This window comes from Ambystoma mexicanum, chromosome 4p, assembly GCF_040938575.1.
Source record: "Ambystoma mexicanum isolate Mex_15411 chromosome 4p, UKY_AmexF1_1, whole genome shotgun sequence".
NCBI lineage: Eukaryota > Metazoa > Chordata > Amphibia > Caudata > Ambystomatidae > Ambystoma > Ambystoma mexicanum.
This window is the reverse complement of record NC_090927.1, coordinates 1,187,690,947-1,187,712,893: the sequence shown is the minus strand read 5'-3', so window position 1 is coordinate 1,187,712,893 and position 21,947 is coordinate 1,187,690,947. Positions and strand designations below refer to the sequence as shown.

The 21,947-nt window shown below is 50.2% G+C and overlaps 1 protein-coding gene across 6 annotated transcripts in view; it reads right to left on the bottom strand.

Annotated features, from left to right (window-relative positions):
• Nucleotides 1-21,947, bottom strand: part of STXBP5 (syntaxin binding protein 5) — a 2,430,573-nt gene that overhangs the window by 809,556 nt on the left and 1,599,070 nt on the right. For all 6 annotated transcript variants that reach the window (XM_069606830.1, XM_069606829.1, XM_069606831.1 and 3 more), the window contains exon 17: nucleotides 17,630-17,755. In XM_069606830.1, the coding sequence (XP_069462931.1) occupies nucleotides 17,630-17,755 (126 nt within the window). The remainder of the gene's footprint in view (nucleotides 1-17,629; nucleotides 17,756-21,947) is intronic.

Genomic DNA, 21,947 nt, shown 5'->3' with positions numbered 1-21,947 from the left:
TTGTAGATATTTACCATTGCTGATTTTCCTGAGCACAAAGTGCGTTATTGTGATAAGTGTACATAACCCTTGAATATTAATTATATAAAGACTGTGTTTTCAGTAATACAGTGTGTGGACATTCCTTTGTGGGGGCTTGGGGATACCCTGTACTTAAGAACCAGCCTGCATCACCTCCTGAGAAGCTAGGCCTTGATTGCTCGTCCATCGCTACCGTAATCGAGAATCTTGGCTGGGGTCTTCTGTGCCTCTCCTCTACCATATAGAGAGCGGAAGTACAGACCCCCCCACCGGTCTTGACATCCAGCAGGGGCACACCAGAAAGGAACGCCGTGGTAGCTGCGATCGCTCTGGTGGAATGGGCTCTCGGACGGCCAGGCAGCGGTCGGTTTGCCAACCGATGACAGTACATGATACAGCCGGAGAGCCATCTGGAAATGGAAGCCTTCGAGAGAGCCTTCCCCTGATTGACAGGTCCAAAGTTCACAAAGAGTTGTGACGTCTTCCGAAAACACTTTGTGCGGTCCACGTAGAACTTCAGCGCTCTAGCCACATCCAGCGAGTGCAAAGTCCTCTCAGCCGGCGACGAAGGCGACGGGAAGAACACAGGCAACACCAAGGGTTCGTTGAGATGGAAGTCCGACGGTACCTTGGGCATGAAGGAGGGGTGCGTCCTGAGCATTACCCTCGTGTCGTGAAAAGTCAAGTACGGGGCCTTGCAGGAAAGGGCCTGGATCTCTCCCACCCGTCGTGCGGAGGTGATGGCCACAAGAAACGCTGTTTTCCACGACAGAAACTTCAACGGGGCCGAGTGCAGAGGCTCGAACGGAGGTCCCATGAGCTTGGTCAGCACCACGTTGAGCTCCCACGCCGGGGCCGGAGCCTTCACCGGCGGGAACGATCTGAACAGTCCCTTCATGAACTCTTTCACCAGACGATGAGACCACAAGGACGTCCGCCCCGTGGTTCTGGTGTATCGGGAGATCGCAGCAAGATGAATCTTGATGAACGCGTGTGCCAGACCAGCTTTGGCCAGCGTCAGCAGGTACGGCAGTACCTGGGGAGCCGTAATCCGTAGAGGGTTAATCTTCTGTGCGTGGCACCAGACAGAGAACCTCTTCCATTTGTGTCCGTAGCATTTAAGAGTCGAGGATGCCCTGGCCTTTGCAAGAACCTCTCTGCAGTCGGCCGGTATGTCGTATCCCCCAAACTCTAGCGCTGCAGGAGCCAGGCCTGCAAGTTCAGCGATTTCGGGTCCTGGTGGAGGATGGCGCCTCCTTCCCTGGAGAGTAGATCCGCGTCCACCGGCAGCTTGATTGGCGGGGACGCTGACAAGTCCAGAAGGTCCGGGAACCATATCTGCCTCGGCCACGCAGGTGCGACGAGGATCATCCTGCACCGTGACCTCTTGAGCTGGTTGACGAGCCGGATTAGCAGTGGCAAAGGAGGGAACGCGTAGAGGAACAGGCCCTCCCAGGGGAACGAGAAAGCATCGCCCATGCTCCTCGCCTGGGGAAACCTGCTGGCGAACCTCCGGCACAGGTCGATCTGGGGTGTGCCCCACCGTCGGAAGAGGCGATCCACTAGATCCTGCCGTAGTTCCCACTCGTGGCACGAGCACAGCTCCCTGCTGAGTGAGTCGGCGATGGTGTTTTTTATCCCTGCCAGATGAAACGGCACCAGAAACATCCTTTGGGCGACGGCCCAATGCCACAGGTCCTGCGCCTCCTTGGACAGTTCTGGGGACCTGGTTCCGCCCTGTTTCCTGATGTAAAACATGGTGGTGGTGTTGTCGGTGAAGATCCTCACCACCTTGCCCTTGAGGGACGGAAGGAAGGACCTGAGGGCCCAGAACACTGCACGGAGCTCCAGGACGTTGATATGGAGGGACTTCTCCGTCGGGAGCCAAAGGCCTCTCGCGTGCAGATTTTCGGTGTGCGCTCCCCACCCTTCCAGGGAGGCATCCGTGGTCACTGTCTCCTGGTGGTCTGGGGTCTGGAAGTCCATGCCCGCCGTCAGATATGCGCGGGTGCCCCACCACCGGACCGCTCGGCGGAAACTCTCGTCGAGTGTGATCCTCTCCTCGAAGCCGCCCGTCGTTTGGATCCAGCACGCGTCCAGGAACTCCTGCAACGGGCGCATCCGGAGCCTGCACATGGGAATGAGGTAGATGCAACAAGACATCATTCCGAGGAGGGACTTGATGGACCTCACCTTGGCCGCGTCGGAAACCAACATCCGCTGTACCTTGCCCAGGATGGACCTGGTCCTTTCCTCCGACAGGGAGGCCAGAAGGGACACTGTGTCGAGCTTCGCTCCCAGAAACAGTGCGTTTTGCGCGGGTACCAGGTGGGACTTGGCGTAGTTCACGGAGAATCCCAGGTCCGTGAGAAGGTGGACGGTCCTTGCCGTGTGCTCCACGGCGAGCTCCCTCGTCTTGGCTCGGATGAGCCAGTCGTCCAGGTAGGGGTAGACGTGGATCCCCTCGCGGCGCAGCTGCGCCACCACCGGTGCAAGGCACTTGGTGAATACCCTGGGTGCCGACCGTAGTCCGAAGGGGAGGGCTTTGAACTGGTAGTGACGCCCTTGGACCACAAACCTGAGGAATTTTCAGTGCCCCTTTAGGATGGGAATATGGAAGTAGGCATCCTCCAAATCCAACGACGACAGGAAGTCTCCCTCCTCCAGCTGACCCAGGACGTGCTGGAGGGTGACCATCCGAAACTTCTGCGCCTTGATGAACTTGTTCAGACGTCGCAGGTCTAGGATGGGGCGCCATTCTCCCGTCTTCTTCTTCACGAGGAAGTATCTCGGTTAAACTCCGGAGCCCCGAAGCCTCTTTGGGACGAGTTCGATGGCGCCCTTCCTGAGCATCGCCCTTACCTCCAGGAGAAGCTGAGGGACGTGAAGCTCTTTCCTGGCCACGGGGGGGGGACGCGCGGGCACCTTCTTTGAAACTAGAGCGCGTGGCCCCGGGCTAAGGCGTCCAGCACCCAACGGTCAGTGGAGATGGACTCCCACACGCTGACGAAGCTCGCCGGCCGGCCTCCCACCGGGGTGCTTCGGTGGGGGCCCGACCCCACTGCCGGTTCAATCCTGTTTCGACGAGGCTTTGCCGCCTTGACCTCCTTGGCAACGACGGCGGGGTCCGCCAGACTTGCCTCGTCCTCTGTAGGCCTCCTGAGACGACGAGCGGGCCGCTTGACGGTAGGTGGAGAAACCGCCGCCGGAACCTTTGGAGGCGCCCTTGCCTCCGCTGCTCCGAAAGGGCGTCCGTCGTTGCTGCAGAACCCCAAGGGCCCGGGCCGTCTCAGTGTCCGCTTTAATGGCCTGAAGGGAATCGTCCACTGTTTTCCCAAACAGGTTGTTCCCATCGAACGGCATGTCCAGGACTCTGGTCTGTACGTCTTGACGGAAGTCCGTAGCCTTGAGCCATCCACGCCGTTGCCCAACTGGCGAAACCCAGTGTCGGCGATGTCCGTCGCAATAGTGATGGCGTGGTCCGACGCCACCTCACCTTCCTGTAGGATCTCCAGGGCATCCGCCCTCTTGTCGTCCGGTAGGAAGTCCAGCAGGGGAGCCATTTTGTACCATAGCTCCCTGTCGTAGCGGGCCACGATAGCCAAGGCGTTGGCCACTTTAATCGTCGTCGCTGCAGACGAGATGACCCTGCGTCCCATAGCGTCCAATTTCTTTCCCTCGCCGTCCGGTGGGGAAGTCGATGTGGAGGCCGCACCCCCCCGCTTTCTTCCTGGCCGCCGCGGAGACGACGGAGTCCGGGGTAGGCTGCGCCCAGAGGCACAGGGGGGCCGCGTCCGGGACCCGGTACTTCTTCTCGTACCGGTCTCTTCTAGCTGGCGTCGTGGAAGGGTTCTTGAGGAGGGCGAGGCCCTCATCCCAAAATTCGTCCAGTAGAGGCACCGCGAGGACCGTCTTCCTCTTGGCCTCGCGCCGTTGATAAAGGAATCCTTCCTTTTTCTTCTCCTCAGGGCAGAGTTGGAAAAGCTCGGATGCCCTGGAGATCATGGAGTGGAACGATCCAATCTCGTCGGGCGGCGAAGCCCTGGTGGGAGGTGACGACGGTAGATCCTCGTCGTATACCTCGTCGTCCGTGCCCGTCCCCGTATCATCCCCTCGGGTGGACGGGGAGGAGGGCTGGACGGGGCGCGACGGCTGAAAAGGAGGTGGAGGGTGAATCCTTCTTTTCTTGGGCGGGGGAACACCAGAAGGTCCCGGTTCAGGATCCCCGACGGGAGAGGTTCCTCCGTCGGCAACGGTAGTCTCGTCCTTATCTCTGAGCATAAGGACTGTATAGCCAACAAAATGGCCGCCGAGTTGTCTTGCGGCGCTGGCAGAGGGGAATCCGACGGGCGATCAGTGGCCCCGTCGGCACCCTCGACGATGTCGTCGTCACCTGCGTCGGGGTCCATCCCGACGGGCCGGTCTTCTTTCACACCAAGGCCCTGGCTTAAGACCTCGATCAGCTCTTCCTCCGAGGTTGAAGCCGAATCTACGACGCCCTGCCCCCCCTTTTTCTTCCCCGCCGGGGATTTCACGGGGGTCCTATCGATGGGTACAAAAGAGGACTCCCTCCGAGGTGGCAGGGAGACTCTGAGCCCCAAGGTCGCCACCACTGGTGTAGCCTCCACAGGCTGAGCCAGGGCCGCCGTGACAGCTTCGATAGAGGGCTTGGCCGGATGGATTAAGGCCTTCACCACATTAGGTGCGCTCACCGCCTTATCCTTGAGGGGGGGGGGACACTGCCTCGCTCCCCCTCCGATGGGGCCTTCGAGCTCGACCGGGGCCTCTCCAGGAGCTTCGCCGGGTGCTCGCCCTTCCTCTTACCCGACCCAGAGCGTTGGCTCGTGGCTGAAGGTGCCGGGGAGGGTGCGCCCTGCCTGGCGCCCGTAGAGCCCGACCGTTCGGCGCTCCCGGTGCCAGCGGACTCGCGGTGCTTGGCCTTGTGTTGGACCCCCGTCGCCGGGGCGTCCTCAAAAGTCTTAGAAGACCGCTCGGATTTCTTCCTCTTCTTCTCGCCTGACGGGCTCTTCCCTTCCAGCCAGTTGGCGAGACGTTGATGGCGGTCCTTCATGGTCCGCTCCGACATATTGCCGCAAAACGCACAGTCCTTCTCCACGTGCGTCTTGTCCTCATGTAAGCAGTAGAGACAAAAGGAGTGTTCGTCCTCCTTAAAGACGTTCTGCAGCTGGCATCCAGGGCAGACCCTGAACAGCTTTCCGGGCGTCGAGCTTCCCTTCTCCTGGGCCGTGTCCGGGCCTGAGAAACTTCTGGAGTCCTCCAAAAGCATAGCTCGACGAATTCTACACCCTTGAGGGGCGCAGACGAATCCGACACGGGTCCCCGTTCATTGGATGGAGAGTCGGTGGAGCTTGAGGCTCTTTTGACCGAAAAAAACAAAGTTTTTGAGAAAAAACGTGAAAAAATAGCACTAACGCTCGAGAGCAATAGCACGAGGATCCCAACACATGAACGTGCAGTAAAAATCTGAAGATGGCTGCCAGAGGCGGTGCTTAGGTAGAGGGCAGTCATTGGCTGTGGTCAGTATGACACAGAGACCAGTGATTGGTTATTACTACGAAAGACAGATCAGAAACGAAACTGATACTGGGTTTTTTTTTTTCTTTACCGAGGATTCCCAGCCTGACGACGGGGAATATTCATGAGCATGTGAATCCATGCCAGACCCCATGCTGGAGAAATATCGTGTTTCAGAGCCCAATGCCACACCTTCTGAGCCTCGGTGGAAAGGGTTCTGGTCCGCCAGAAACTCTCGAACCGGCCTCATGAACAGGCGGCAGTTGCAGACCAGAGGAATGCAGGATGCCATAGCGCCCAGAATCGACACATATTGTCTCACTGATAGGCTGGTATTGATTTTCAGCTGACCTGCCAATCGATTGAGTTTGGTGATTCTGTCGAGGGATGGCTTCACTAACCCTGACTGGGTCTCGAATTGTGCACCCAGGAACACCAAGCTTCTCAACGATGTTAACGAGGATTTCTCGAAGTTTACCGTAAACCACAGCCGTTGTAAGAGGTGCATGGTGGCCTGCAAACTTGTGTGAGTCGACATAGGGGAGGACCCCCCTCACCAACCAGTCGTCGAGATACGGGTATACATGAAGGCCTTGCCTTCTCAGCCAGGCTGCCACCGGGGCCAAACATTTCGTGAACGTTCTGGAAGAGGATTTCAGCCCAAAAGGAAGTACTGTGAACTGGTAGTGAGTCCGTCCTACCACAAACCTTAGGAACTTTGTGTCGCCGACACATTGGTATGTGGAAGTACGCGTCCTGCAGGTCCAGAGACGCCAGAAAGTCCCCTTCCTGAACTGACCGGATCTGATCATTTCCTGGAGCGTGAGCATCTCGAATTTTAGGCTTTTCAACGTCTTGTTTAGATTGCGCAGGTCTAGAATGGGACACAACTTTCCGTTTGGTTTTTTCACCACAAAGTATCGGGAATAAACCCCTTGACCCCTCTGCGACGACGGAACCAATTCTATACCACCTTTTTGTAGCTTAAGTGCTACTTCCTGCTGCAACACGCTCAGATGGGGTTGAGCTACAAACGCCGGTGGAATGTGCGGAGGGTTGCTTTTGAATTGCAGGGAATGTCCGTATCTTGCAGTGTCCAACACCCATTTATCCGTTGTTCTTTGCTCCCATTCGTTGATGTAGCACGATACCCTGCCTCCCAGAACTTTCCGATGCCCGTCATTGCTGGTCCTTGGTCTGCTTATCCCTCGTCGACGAGGGATCCCTGTTCTCTTCTTGGAGGCCTGGTAGTCTCGGCGTCGTTTTGCCGCTTGAGAAGCCCGTCTGTATCCCTGGGAGGGGTAAGCTGGCCTACTGAAGAATCGGTCTCTCGATGCCGAGATTCTGGAGTTTCCCGATGCTCCCCTAAAGGGACGAAAAGACCTGAAACTTCGACCACTTTGGAGGGCCCCCAAGGAACACGCCGTGTCCGAGTCCTCTTTCATGCCCTTCAGGGCCTCGTCCACCTTCTCCCTCAAAAGGCATATCCAGCACATTTTATTGCACCTCTGGTCTAAAGTTGGTGCATTTCAGCCATGCTTGCCTTCGGAGAACCACACAGTTATTCACCTGCTTAAACCCTGATTCCGCGAGGTCCACCGCGATGTTTATGGCATGATTGGAGGCCTCTTCACCTTCCCTGACCAGTAACATCGCCGCCTTACAATGTTCTTCTGGAAGATGCTCCAGCATAGGAGCCAGTCGGTGCCACATCTCCCTGTCAGATCTGGCTACTATGGCCAGAGAATTGGCCACTTTCACTGTGGTTGCACCTACCGACAGCACTTTTTTGCCGAAGGCATTCTGTCTTCTGGCTTCACTTTCCGGGGGGGGTTGTGCATTTGTGCTGGGCCCTCGCCTTTCTCACCGCCGACTCCATGGAATCAAGGGTTGGTTGGGAGGACAGACACTTGGGGGTAGCTTCTGGGGCCTTAAATTTTTTCTCCAGGCGACCTTTTATTGCCGGTTCCGAGAAAGGGTGGCGCATGGTCTGTAACCCCTCCTGCCACACATGATCCAGGATGGGTACTGAAAACACTGACCTTCTTCTCTTTCCCATGTGGTTGAAAAGAAAACAGTCCTTTTTCTCCTCTTCCTGGGCCAACCCGAATTCTGTACATGCCTTGGCCATCATGGCGTGAAAGGACCCAATGTCGTCCGGGGGAGACAGCTGAGCCGGGCTTCTCGGGGTTTCTAATTCCACTTCAGACTCCCAGGTTGGATCCCTGGAGGGGGAAAGTGAGACATCCGATAAGGTTCTCCTGTCCGAGTCCGAATCTATCAGTTCTCCTTCCTTGTGGCGTGGAGCGGAGAGGTCTCCACCCGCTGGCACTGCCATGGGGGTTCACGGGGGTGGCCGACGAGACGGGCCCGGATCGTCGATGACCGACCTGGCTGGAGTTGCTTGAGGTAGTCTCTCGTCCAGTGTCTTCAACAATGTTTGTAACGTAGATAAAACCTACAGCGACAAGAGTGACTGCGGATTGAGAAGAGGGGTAGACCGCGGAATGCTCCCGGAGAGAGGCCTGGTAATCCCTCGTAACCCGAGGTCTGCAGGGCCAGCTACTCTCACATCCTCATCTCCCAAGGACACAGAGAGGGCCTCTTGCTGCAGGAGGGTCTCAGGCAAAACTGGGTCCAATACTTCTGGTCGCCAGGCCTCTTGCGGGATCTCCGTCGACGAGGCTAAAGCTGGCCCCGTCGTCGTCACCGTCTGCTGTCAAGGAACGGTTGAGACCAATTGTGTCAGTGGCAGAGAAGTGGTCGACGACTGCCCTGCCGTCGACGACAGTGGTGGTCGTGTAGGTCCTTGAGGCGTTCCCGCCTTTTCTGAACTCGACCTACGCTTCTCTGCATCTCGACTCGAGGTCGATCTATGATGATCGCCCGAGGAGGATTTAGATTTTTCTTTTCGGTCTTTCTTTGTCGTAGATGAGGATGACGAGGCTTTCTTCGACGAAGACTCCTTAGAATGGCTTCTCGATGATTCCTTCTCCGCCGGTCGTGATTTCTTTACAGGAGGTTCCGACGATGTCGAGCGGCGCGGGGCCCCTGAAGATTTTGACACTGAGGCCACGCTGCGCGTGGAGCCCACCTCCGAAGGCGGGTATGCCCCCGCTCCATCGTTTAACCATGCCACCAGTCTTCGACTTCGATCTTTAAGTGTCTTCTGGGAGAAGCCCTTACATATGCCGCACTTGTCTGCCGAATGATGGGGGTGTAGACAATATATGCAATCCATATGTCCGTCCCCCTCCGTACACCTTCAACCCGCACATAGCACACGGGCGGAACAGCGCTTTTCCTGACATCAGGACAAAACTCAACAGCACAACCTAGAGAAAATAGTAGACTACACGAGGTGCTCCCACTACTTTGGAGATGGTTGAAATCTGAAGGGAGCCGCGGGGGCGGGGCTTTTATACCGCTACGTCCTAGTGGGGCATGCGTGGGCAGCCCCAAAAACGACATAGATAGGACACAAAAGTGTTGGACGTTTTCCGGCTTTATAAGTGTACCGAGGGTTCCAAGTCTGTCGACGGGGAATATTCTTAGCATGTGAATACATGAAAGATCCAATGCTGGAGAAGTAGACATTCCCTCCAAAATTTCAGCGTCAGACAGTTCGCCAACATCGCTCGATGACGTTTTGTCTATTTTGTTAAAGAATTTACCAATGGGGTTCTTAGTGTACGGTTTGTTTGGAAACAGTTTCCTAGATTGAGTTTTTGTGAGAGCCCTCTGCTGCGGTGTGGATGATAAGGTAATACTTGTTTTTGTTGTTATCAAGCGTGGTGTTCGAGGTAATTCCTGCTTCTTGCGACTACTTGTCTTTCGAGAGGCTTCTGTGTTTTCCTGCTTGGATGGTAGAGAGGACAAGGTGGTAAAAGAGGCGTTTCCTATGATCTCTCCTTCCAGTATCTCCTGCGCAGAAGCGCTGAGCTCCATCGCCAAGTTATGGTCTTTTAAGATATTTAGATCGTCGGTAGCAAGTTCATCGAGATCTTCTGAGATAGGTAAAGTTGCATTGGCGAGAGTATTTTCGTTGAAATCCGTTAAGTCCAGCTTTGGGCTGGGTAATTTACCTCTGGCTGTTACCGGGTGAATTCCGTTGTTTCTGCCGGGGCATTTCGGTGGTAGGACGTCTTCATAAATCTTTAGTGTTTCACTAGGCTTCAAAGGAGAGATTGACATTATTGAGATGTTGCCCGTAGGCTGGTTCACAGGCAGCTTGTGGGGGTTGTGTGAGCATGACGTGCTGCAAGACTGTCAGAGGCATCATATTCCAGGCACTGAACTACTTTGAGCTCTTCTTGCGGCACAGCCTTATTCGGCTTCTCATCCGGCGGCACGTCCTTGCTCGTCCCACCTCCCGAAGCAGAGGCGGAGTCAGCCGGTGCCGGTGTCACTGCTCAGAGGCAGCCGCACTCACACGATTCCTTCCCGGCACATTCTGTCGCTCGAGGACCCAGCTGCCCCGGGCTCCGACCCACCAACATCGGGACAGCGGCAGAACCAGTGGATGGGACAGCGCTGGCACCGAGCAGGGGCACCACTCCGCCCCGGGCGCCTGTTCCGCACCAAGCCAGAGGTGAGCGTTGTTTGTGGGGAGACCTGAGAGGCAGGATTGGGGGACTGAGGTTTGTGTTCGAGGGTGGGCCTTTGGAAGTGGGCTTGTCAATGGTTACATGTGGTTCCGGACAGTGAAGTCCCCTTGAGGACTCGCCTCTTTGGATCTGGGTTGGGGACAGTGGGAGGGTAGGTGGGCTGCAATTTTGAAGGGCCTACGTGGCAAGGTGGGCCGTACCCTCTGGCCCCTCAAACATTGTGAGACGTCCACTGTGCAGGAGCCTGCTGGATTCTTTGGGTTTGGCTCTTGCGTCTTCCATTCTTCCCTCGTTATTTATTGGTATCGTTTTCCTTTTATTTAGTGTAGACACTAAGTGAGTCTTCTCTCTCACTTCGATCTTGGGCATCTTCATTGTTGTTTAGTCCCTCCGATGTAGTCCAGGACCTGGGACTGGACTGCCTGGCACTCAGTGTATGCCAGCTATTAATGACGAACCCGGATCAAAGGCTTGCGGCCCACAGTCTCCGGTCGCCAATAGCTCTGATAGTGTCAATGTTTAATCTGTTAGTATATGTGGTTGGGCACCCCACACCCAAGCAGCTAACAGCCAACAGCAGAGATGAGTCGCCCCCTTCACTGGCGCGGGCTTAACCCACTATTGATGACTCAAACAAATCAATGTCTTTGGACATTTCTAATAAAATACCAGTATGTACCTGAATGTCCCTTTTTGTTGCCTCGAAGACCCCTACTAAGGAATTTAGCACAATATTAAGGGCAGTTAAAGTAATCTCACTTGCCATGGGCTCTTCCGTTCGAATTTTAGCCGGACGGGGAGAATTGCATACATTTCCTTGGATACTAGGGGCTGTCTGAACCCCTAATTCCCTTCTGGTATTTTCTGTAGAATTTAGCAAAGGGCCTAGATTTGGTACATTGTGTATAGAAATTGAGGAGAGGTTACTTCCCTGAGACAAATCCAAACTCGCTACTTGTTGTATAGCGCTTCCAATCTCTACCGTGAGGTTTGATTTCAAGTACACGGGTCCTTATGAGCCCTCTTCAAATTCACTTAAGCTTCTGTGCCTTCCCCTTTTAAAGTAGTGGTCTATTGTCCCCTTGATATTTGAAGCTGTTGAGAGTAAAATATTTCCTCTTTTCAGGGTTGAGACCAGGGAGTAAGTTCCATCCCCGATATCCTCCCCTGCTTTTTGTTTTGAATGTGCAGAATCATGTATTTGTGCGTCAGTGATGATCACCTGGCCCTCAGGTACACTGAGTTGCGGCTGTGAATTTAGACCACCTTCAAACGATAATGATTTCCCATTCTGGGGCCCTTAGATCTTCCACCAGTGGGCCACTTTTCAGATTGCATCTATTTAGCATGATGAGATTTGCTAACGGGATATGGAGACTTCCTGACAAGCTGGTTTTCCAGATGGGATCAAAGGGGATGAAAACCCCAACAGTCTCCCGTCTGGACGCTGATTATCCGTATGCTACTTATAAAATCGTCTCCCTATGCAACTTGTTTAAGAAGCCAATTTACATCTGGTATGCCAGAAAGATGTATTCGCCGTTTTTTTTTTCCCCGCCAAGTCCCACCTAGTTCCCCACTTGTAAGAAAGCCAAGCAGTGGTCTAGAATAATGGTGGGTTTACAAATATATTTAACGTCCTGTTCTGCTGTGATGATTTACGTTGAGTATAATGTAAACAAGTACTCGCGCCTCTTCAGATTCCAAGTCAGTCCCACGTCCCGGGTCCAGCCAAACAGAACAAACAGAGTATAGCTCTTCACGCGGTAAGGCTTAACGCTGCAAGGGCTGCTGGGTCCCCAATTTGTAACTGTTTATTCCTTCCTCCTTCAGGCAGGGGCGGGACCGGAGTGGTTTAAAGGCGCAGCAGCACGCAGCCCTTTCTTCTTGCGTGCTCGCCTTTTCCACAATGTCACTACAAAGCAAGGTATGGATTAATGCAATCCAAACGTCCATCAACCGAATAAACAGACGATAGCCCTTCACGCGGCAGGGCTTCAGGGTGCTTTTCAGAATTTTATAATTGCACGTTAAGAGTTGAAAATTGTTTCCCACAGTCAAGTTAACATTGGTAATTTGGTGCAGCAAACATTGGCTCTCGTTGCTTTAGAAAGTGTCCTGCAGTGATCACTAAAGGTTATTGATTGATTAATGTTACAATAAACAGGGAAACCCAAAATATCACTAGATAGTAAAATTCCTACCTTGTTTTGGGAAAAATGTAACTGTATACATATAAGAGGTAGCTCAATACTATTAACAGTTAGACCTAGAGGCAATATGTCTCAAATAATCATTACATTTTATTAAGCATAATGTCATTAAACAAACACACACACAACAATCAAATATTCATGAAAAACGGTGCATATAATAAGTTAGAAAAAACTATTATTATAAAACAACAACAATTGTCTTTGTGACAATATATACAATAGTAGGCTGAGCACTATTTAAGCTCAGTTACTAATGAAACAGAGTCAGTTATGATCTTTCTGTTATTGATAATATCAAGTTATGTTAACTCGTTCTAGTTAAACTCTCACTAGAACTTCAGACTCCACATGTTTCTGTTCTGAATGTTAGTGCGGAACATTCGTCAGGAGATGTGCCACTACGACTATAATACTGATAAAAACACTTGATCTTCTAAAGTTGAAGTCATTTTCACGTATTGACAGGTGTAATAGTTGAAAGACAAAAACAGAGGATAAGCTATAATTGCTTATATTACTCATGGCAATATCAAGTTTTCATAGCTAAAGGACAGGTACAAAAATTACCTTCATTTTTTAATAAATTATGCTTAATAAAATGTAATGATTATTTGAGACATAATGCCTGATTCATGTAACATACGTCATTCGAAGCAGTGGAAAAGATGGCTGCCCCTATGAGTGGAGCATACTTTGGTTTTTCCAAGACTGTTAATGTTCTTCAAGGTTACACTAGTAATTACTTCAATGTTTTAAAATAAAATGATCTTGACAGTGATCCTTTACAAGACACAACAGCTATAAAAAGAAAGGGTCAGCACTCTGCATTTCCATATGTTGAAGGAAGGTGAAAAAGCTGCATGTCTGCTTACTGTTAGAAATAAGCAGCCTTCTTTCAAAGGATATTATTACTATATTTATTGAGCAAGGACCAACCTTCAAAAAGCAAAAGAGTGCTTACCAAATTACAAGGGGAAGGACTTGGTGAGGGAAGCAGAGATACAAGGGAGCGGGGAGTTAACGGGGGAGGGCGGCCGATTTGGCGGAACAGGATTTACAAACAGCCAGGGGAGAAAACAATGGGTTGAAGATCATCCAGTCACAGGTAGGGTAGGGAGTGGATGGTGTGTTGACCTAGGTTTTAGGCAGGAGCCATTCATTGAAGAAAAGGTTCTTGAGGAGGTTCCAGAGTCTGGGGGCGTAGATAGAGAAGGCTGGTCTTCTGGTTCTTTCCTTCCTGCTCCCGTGTTTGTGTCTGCACATGTCCTTTCTTCTGGTGGATCATAGGCCTCCTGAGATGCGACAACCTTATAGATGATGCAGCAGGATCTGAAGATATCTGCTTGCAGTGGGTGCCAGTGCAGTTTGACGAGTTGGGAGTCATGTGGCTGAATTCGCAGAGACCTGTGATGAGTCGTGGTGCAACATGCAGGACACATCTCTGGTTTGCCAGGATAGTCACTGGAAGGCCTTTAAATTGGAAGTGCATTCAAGCTCTTGAGAAGGCTAAAATAAACAGATACTGACACGTTTCTAAATGATTCAGAGAGCTCCACACTTGTGTTTGCCAGAGGCATTTGAAAGCTACACCTCAGACGACTGCCTTGTTATAAAACTCACTTACAGCCCAGTGGAAAACGTCTCTCTTCAGCTAGACCCTTCCTGTATCTTTGATAGTTACAGGTGACATTTTCATCTTCCTGTAACATTGGAGGCCCCGGGGATTGAGATCCAGTCTGCTAAGTCAATGGGCCAAAGAGAGGCGTTTGCTTTCTCAACCGGCCATCCCGTCAACAAACCCAGGTAGATTCAATGCCACCTGTGTTGGTGGGCAATGGGATAGTGAAGCCAGTTGTTATCCCAGGCCACTGCCAAAACTCTCAGTATCTCCAACTATTGTGTTCGGTAGACGGACATCTTTAACATTCCACAGAAAGTTTAACTGCAAGGTGAAATTTCTCATATACATATAGATGCTTTGGCATATACTGCACTAGTTAGGTTAAATAAGCAAGCTTGCAAATTATGTTATGTTACTCTCTCTTGCTATAGTGCTGATTTTGCCATGGGCATTGTCTCCTGGCAGTTAGTGTGCTGCAACTAAAGAACAAATGACAAACTCCAGTAATGGTCTTTCTGATGGTTGTTCTTCCCACGGATTCCTCTTCTATTATAATCCTATCCGCAGCGCAGCTGATATTTGGAAACTTTTCAGCCACCAGGGGGTGCAGTACAGCTCCGTCCGACCCCTCTGCGCCCCACACCGGACTGGATGTCAGGGCCAATATATATATATATATATTGAGGCGCTGCGCCCAATTACCTCAGTTGCACCCTTTTCCCTGGCACTTTGATGTTGAGGGACAGTAGAACCAACGGTCTACTAGGTAGCCACCAAGCGGGGCAGGTAGGGAGGGTGAAAAGGAATATGTGGGAAGATGATCCATCAGAAAGAACATTGCCGGAAGGCAAGTAATTTGTTGATCTAATAGATTGCTTCCTCCCACAAATTCCTCATCTATTATAATGATATGATATGATAGGTTAATTATAACGCGCTTAATACCCAGAGGTTTCTATGGGCGGACGCACGGATCAAACCTGTGTTGCTCTGTGTTGTCTTGCTTCCAAGTCGAGCACGTTGCCACTGAGCTATCCTTTGACTCCCATAGCAGTACATGGATCTGTAGGAGGGAGGAAAACAAGACACCACCTTACATCAGAAAGCTCTGCAGTGCCGCCCTACAAAAACAAGCAACTTGGCAAGGAACCACCCCTCTGACCGTGAGAGCAAATACACTCTGCTCGTAAGGCACCAGGGAGGACAGGACAGCAACTCCAGGTACCATGTTCTCCGGGCCCAGTCTGGAACTATAAAGATTAATGTGGTCCCGAACAGGCATAGCCTCCTGAGAAACAGCGTAATGATGGAAATCAGCGGGAACTCAGAAAGGAGGTTGAGAGTCCAATAGACTATCATAGAGTCCCCCCAAACATTCTAGACAAGGAAATTCCCTGGAGCAGAATAACCTACACTTCTTTGGTAAAGCTGGAAGCGAGCAGATTCATTGATGAGACGCCCAGTGGGAAAAGATTTCTTCCAGAACTTCCTGGCAGAGCTACCACTCATGGGAGGCCATCGTCTGTCTGCTCAAGGCATCCACCACGACATTCTCTTTCGGTAAGATGAGCAGCCTTCAGAGAGACTCTGATCTATATCCCAGAACCACAGTCACATTGCTTCTCTGCAAAGAGACAAGGAACCTACACCACCTCGCTTGTTGAGGTAGTGCATGGCCACGGTGTTGTCCGCAAAGAAGACCACATATCTCTTTTACAGAGGGGAGGAAGGCAGCTAGTACCAGCCTGATTATCGTAAACTACAACAAATTGATGTGCTCCTGTGACTTGGAGGGAGATACAGTCTGCTCACAGTTCAGTCCGACAGGTGAGCTCCCCAACCTGTCCACGATCACCCAGATGAACCGGATGGACTGGGAAGTTGAAACATGGGACTTTTTGACGTTCAGGGAACAGCCCAAACGGTGCAACAGTTTGCACGAGGAACAAATGAGCCGCTTTATGGCCTGTGAGCCAGCTACGACAAGACAGTTGTCCAGGTAGGGAAAGGCATGAATGCCCTCCTTTCTGAGGTGAACCTCCACCACTGCCAGCAGCTTGGTGAAAACCCTGGGTGCCAAAGACCGACCAGATGAACGATAGAACTGAGAACTGCTAGTGATGCTGGCCCACTACAAACATGGAAGTAGGTATCTGGAAGGTCCAATGACACCAACCAGATTTGCAGCTTGAGGGATTGAAGGATCTGGGCTATAGTTACTATCTTGAATGTGTCCTTTTCACAAGTACACATTCAGACTCCTCTGATCCAGTAATTGAAGCTCTCCATACTTCTTCGGGATCAGAAAATAAGTCAAATACCATGCCTTGCCTCGTTCTGAGCACTGTACTAGTACTATCGCGCGCTTCTAGAGAAGCTGACAACCCCCTCCAAGAGGATGTGGTCCAGAGGCAAGGCAGTGGTGTAAGCAAAGTGTTCTGGAGGACACTGAATGAAAGGGAGGCAGTTACTATGCTGAAAGGCCTGCAAGCCACAAACATTGAATGTAGATCGAGACAATTACTTCCTCCCACAGGGGACTAGCATGGAATCTCAGATGTTTTGTACCCTGGGCGGTCAAGCGGACCGTAGCTACTGCGGTTCCACCCGTGGGGGCATTAATGCCTCTGTCCCTTGTGAAGCTTCTGCGCCTTGCAGTCTGCCTTCTGCAATTTAGCATACTGAAACATTGTCACCATTGGGGTCCAGATGTGAGCCCATAGGCGAGCTGGAGTGTTCCCCTGTAGGCACCATGCCGGTTTGGGGCAACAAGGTGGGTTCTTTGAAGAAGTCAAGCATCTTAAAGTGGAAGTTCTCCCATTCCTTCCGGGTGAAGAATTGACTAGCAAACGCTACCTGTGGTGCCATTTCCAGGGAGCCTTTTGAACAATGACTCCTCTTCAATGAGACCAAAGAATAATGATGCCACGGACAACATCCAGGGTAACACTTCTTTCAATGCTTCTTTTTCTTGTGCGAGACCTTCCCACTCCAGGCTGCGTGATCAAGACTGCGTGCCTTCACCCGATCCCATGTAGGGGTAGGTGAATAGTTTAGCCGCCCTTTCCCTGAGGGCTTTGGGGTGCATGGATTGGCATGACCTGCAATCGTTGTCATGGTGCTTCTTCCCCAAACAGTATAAACATTTATGATGGTGATCGAAAACCACTACCTGCCAGCCGCACTTGAGGTTTGAAACATGAGGACTTAGCGGGGTTGGGCTTTTTTGTCATTGAAACCAAGAAGCCTGTTCCTAAAGTGCACCAGAAAAAGGAATGGTGGTCACGGGTGTAGTGCCTCGATATATGCTGGTCCAGATGTCATATCTGGCATGGGGTATCTAGAGGCGTTGGGGTGGGGCCAACACGGTAACACGCTGTGGCCCCTGGTGGTAGAAATACTTCGAAAGAAGAGCTGCACTGTGGATAGGATCATCATAGATTAGGAATCGGTGAGAGGAAGGAATACGGGAGAAAGGGGAGGTTATGAATGGGATAATAAGCGTACATGGTGCAGAGCAGAGTGCACACTACAAAGACATTCTTAAATCAATGTCACGTCAAATATAAAATATGTCGTTTGGCAGGAAAGTCATTATAACAATAGTTCTTAGAAGATGCAATACTTACAAACCATAAGACGAGTTAACTTCCAAACTAGTTATCTGTTGTGGAGGCTCGCCACTGACCCACACCAGCTGAATGACCAGCTCGACCTGATAGCCCGCAGACTGTTTCAAAGGAGTGCTTTTAACTCTGAAATACAAATAACACATGCACACTGTAAAATACACAATGTCCAATTACACTCCTTCACTATTTGACACTGAAAATACAGGCTTTGAAGTGTCTTCCTTTAAGACATTCATAGTAATAGTGTTCCTTTATGTTCAACCTGTCGCCAGAGCTACTGGAAACATTAAAAGAAGAAGCAAAATAACATTCTTTGAATGTTTTAAAACAGTATGCACTTGTCTCTCAAGTATAAGTTGAGGGACTGACCGGTCCATACATGATCAATTCCTAAATCATATCATGAGGTTAACTAGGATTTTGAATTTTCGAATACAAGACTATCTAACGCTATACAGAGCGACCCTGTGTCATCCCATGTCTGGGTCAATCTATAAACATCTGCTAAACCCACCCTGCATGTATAACATGGGTAACTACAAAACCTTTCAGAAACACATATTGTAATTTGGGATCCATTCAAGCGTATATTATATAAATATAGATTTAAATATACGCTCAAAGATATCAGCACATTACATATTGGAATCCTGTAAACATGCTGTAATGCAACAAATACAGAATGCTGAAACTGTAAAGGTACCATTCTCCATATGTTTGTTACTGACCGAAATGCGAAGACTGATTACAGGCCTTGCTCATGCTGTCTTTGAAAGAGAAATTATTTTATTCTACACTGTCTGCTTTAAGCTTTATAAGTATAAAGCATTTCTGAGTACTTTTGAAGAAATGTATGTTAAGCTCTTGCATGAATGCTTTGCTTCCTTACAGCCTTGCACACAGCAGATTGTCTCCCTTCTGTCTCATGCGCATGCTTTTTCCTATTTTTCTTCTTTGTATACAAGTTACAGAAGTTAAAACGGCAAACTAACTTGGAGTAATGTTTTTATTTGTATTATTTGTATGAGATCTTTAATTTATTATCACACACCTTCCAAATAAAGTTCTCTTTTTGGTTACATATATATTTATGTTGCTAATTATACTGCTGCACTATGATAATCAAGTTAACAGTTAAAAAAAAAAATCTGCAATAAAGAAGTACATATCCAATATGAAAAGAATTACTTAACTAGGACAATGGTGAGCATCGATATACTCCCAAGAGCCCTGAGCTTTTGGATTCTTACACAGATCAGGAGGACATTAACACTTGTTAGTTAAAACATTATATGATTTTTAACTTGTACAACATGCAACAAAACAGTTCCAAATACACTACATGAAAGAAGAAAATACATTACAAAATAGGCCAATTTGGCAATGTTCGTTTTAGAGAGAGTGACAATGTGATGAACAAACAACTTACTTTCAAGTAATGTGTCTTTTCAGATGGGTACAACCTTCTCCCTACCCCCTCAGACCCCCCCCCCCCGATTCCCCTCTAGTTTTCAATTCGCTCAAGGTACATCTTAGATCTGAAAAGCTTCCAAAAGAACAAGGGGGTGTGACTGGAGGGCTGTTTAAGTTGGGAGGGGGAGGTCCCATAAATTAAACAACTGCATTTGGGGTAAATTTGTCCAACATTTTCATTAGTTTTAACCAATTACATATTTTCCCAGATCCTTTGAACAGGTGCAGACAGCGAATAATGCAGATTCGCACCAAATAAGAAAAAAGTTGGGCACAAATCTGTGCAAATGTGCCCTTTTTGTGCTTGGCTGTAAATCCCTCCGGTATTTTGTGAACATTTGACCGAAAAGGGGATGGCCCGAATCCTCATACAATTTGATATATCACTCGTTGTGCGTGCATTGCAGCATGGAGGCTCTCAAAATGATATTTGGGGGTGGGGGGAGATCTCTGATTCGGGTGAATGCTAGTAGGGCGAAAGAGAACCAATGGGCAAGTTTTAAGCTTTAGGGGAAGCTGGAAGAGGCCTACTCCCGTCAAAACATTTTCACCCATCCAATCCCACTAAAAGAAATCACAGGAATTTTGTGTGTAATTCTCAAGCTTGTCACTCAAATAAACAAGGTAAAAAAAGATTTTAGGAGAAGGGATGGGGACAAATTGATTTTCGGGGCACGGGGGGTTCTGTGAAAACTAAAGGAGGGAGGTGCGTGTTTAAACTTGGGGGTCAGGGGAGGGAGGCCTTTTGGATTTTAGGCAGTTTTAATTTTTTTTCGCAAGCATCAAAAAGACGTGTTCCCACAAGAAGCAAAGATTTCCCGCAACTCTCGGGAGAAAATCTTCCAGCATTAAAGAGGTGAAATGACAAAAATTGGAACACTGGCCGGCAGCCTAGAGTCTTCAACACTAATTGTTGAAGGGTGGCCAATGGGCAAGGCCAAACGCCATGGCCAACAGGACACCGCCTTCAAGTTGTATTGGTGGAAACTGGCCGAATGCCATGGGCAGTGGGCCATGACCATTCACCTAGAGGTCTATAAGGCAGTGCGATTTTACACAATATTGTGTAACCAAAGATGGACAGCTCTCAAGGATTTCAGTAACTGCATACATGTCTCACCCTTATTAGGGATCATCTGTACAGTATAGTCTGAATTCCTATGGTTATGATAGGTTATTTATAACATGCTTAATACCCAGAGGTTTCTAAGCGCGAACCCGGGGATCGAACATATGGTGCTCAGTGTCGTTTTGCTTCCAAGGCAAGCACATTGCCCCCGAGCTATCCTCCCGAGACAAGCTTTGGGTTGAAAATATGTTCAATATAAGTACTAGAATACCCGTAGTCCTCAGTCACATTTCCTCCATCCTTGTGGGTTTCCCCCTTCATGGGGAAGGTACCGGAAACTTTGTCAGAGAAAAATTGAGCTTCCCATTTAAATTTAGTTTAGCATGCAGGGGCACAGCCCCGGGCTTGGGACCACCACCCCCTCTAATCCCCAGTCACCGCCATGGGCCTGCCCTCCGGCACCTCATCTTAGTCCCCTTTTAACACATTGGGCGCTTAAATATGTGGCTACACTGAATATATTAGCCCTTGCATACAAGCAGGGGAAGGTGGGTGGGACATATGGAGGAAACGGGACTAAGGACTATGAGTACTCTAGTCACTACGGTGAATAACTAATTACTGATACGTTCCATCCCCTTTCCTCCATCCTTGTGGGCGATTCCACCAAACAAGACCAAAGGATGGAGCTGTGACAAACTACCTAATTTCTAGGATGAAGCAAAAATATTCTTCAGGACCACCTGGCCGAATTCTGCATTGCACCTGGAGCTGGTACTCTAGGAATAGTGCTTACAGAAGGCCGATGGAGTGGCCGAAGTAGCCCCCTTGCTGAGGACATCCCAAGAAGCAGGTCTCTGAAACGAGATGGCCGTGGCCTTAGTCTGGACTGCATGGGCATGAATCCCCTCAGGAACTGGTTTGCCCATGGCCGTGTATGCCTCCGGAATGGCCTGAACCATCCAATGGGCGATAGAAGCTTTGGAAGCATCGGAGCAAGGAGAAGTGCCACCGAAGGTGATGAACAATGCCTCAGACTTCCTGAAGGATTTTGTCTGAGAGAGGTAGAACTGGAGGACCCTCTTGAGGTCCAAGGAATGCAGAGCCCATTCTGCCTCCGACTTTGGGTTCGGGAAGAACACCGGCAGGTAGATTTCCTGGTTCAAATGGAATGGAGAGACCACCTTGGGCAGAAAACTTGGGCGAGTGCTTAAGATGACCTTATCGTTATGAAACGTGCTGAAGGGTTTGCACAAAGACAACGGCTGAAGCTTGCTGACCTTGCACGCAGAAGTGAGCCCCACCAATAAAACGGTCTTTAATGTCACCAGCCGGATATCCACCGAAGCCATCGTCTCAGAGGGCCTGCGCTGAAATGCCTCCAGAACCACATTGAGGTCCCAGACTGGCTGAGGCCAGTGCACCGGAGAAAACATTCAGGACAACCTCTTCAGGTGAGCCTCAACAACCAGGTTGGCTGCTGAAAAAACGTTCTTCCGGGAATTCTTCTAGGTCCCGATGGCCGCCAAATAAGTGTGGCAGGTATCCACCTTAACACCAGAGCTGGCCAAATGCACGGAGAAGGCCAGCACATCGTCCAGGGGGCAGGTGAAGGGGTCCAGCCCCTTGTCATTAGCCATACAGCAAAATCTGCTCCACTTGCTTTTAAACTGGGATCGAGTAGACAACCTCCTGTCCACATGTATGATGCCTCAGTTGTCATCTGAAAATTGTGCATGCTGCCGTCTCAGCTGGTCAGGAACCAGGCCACAA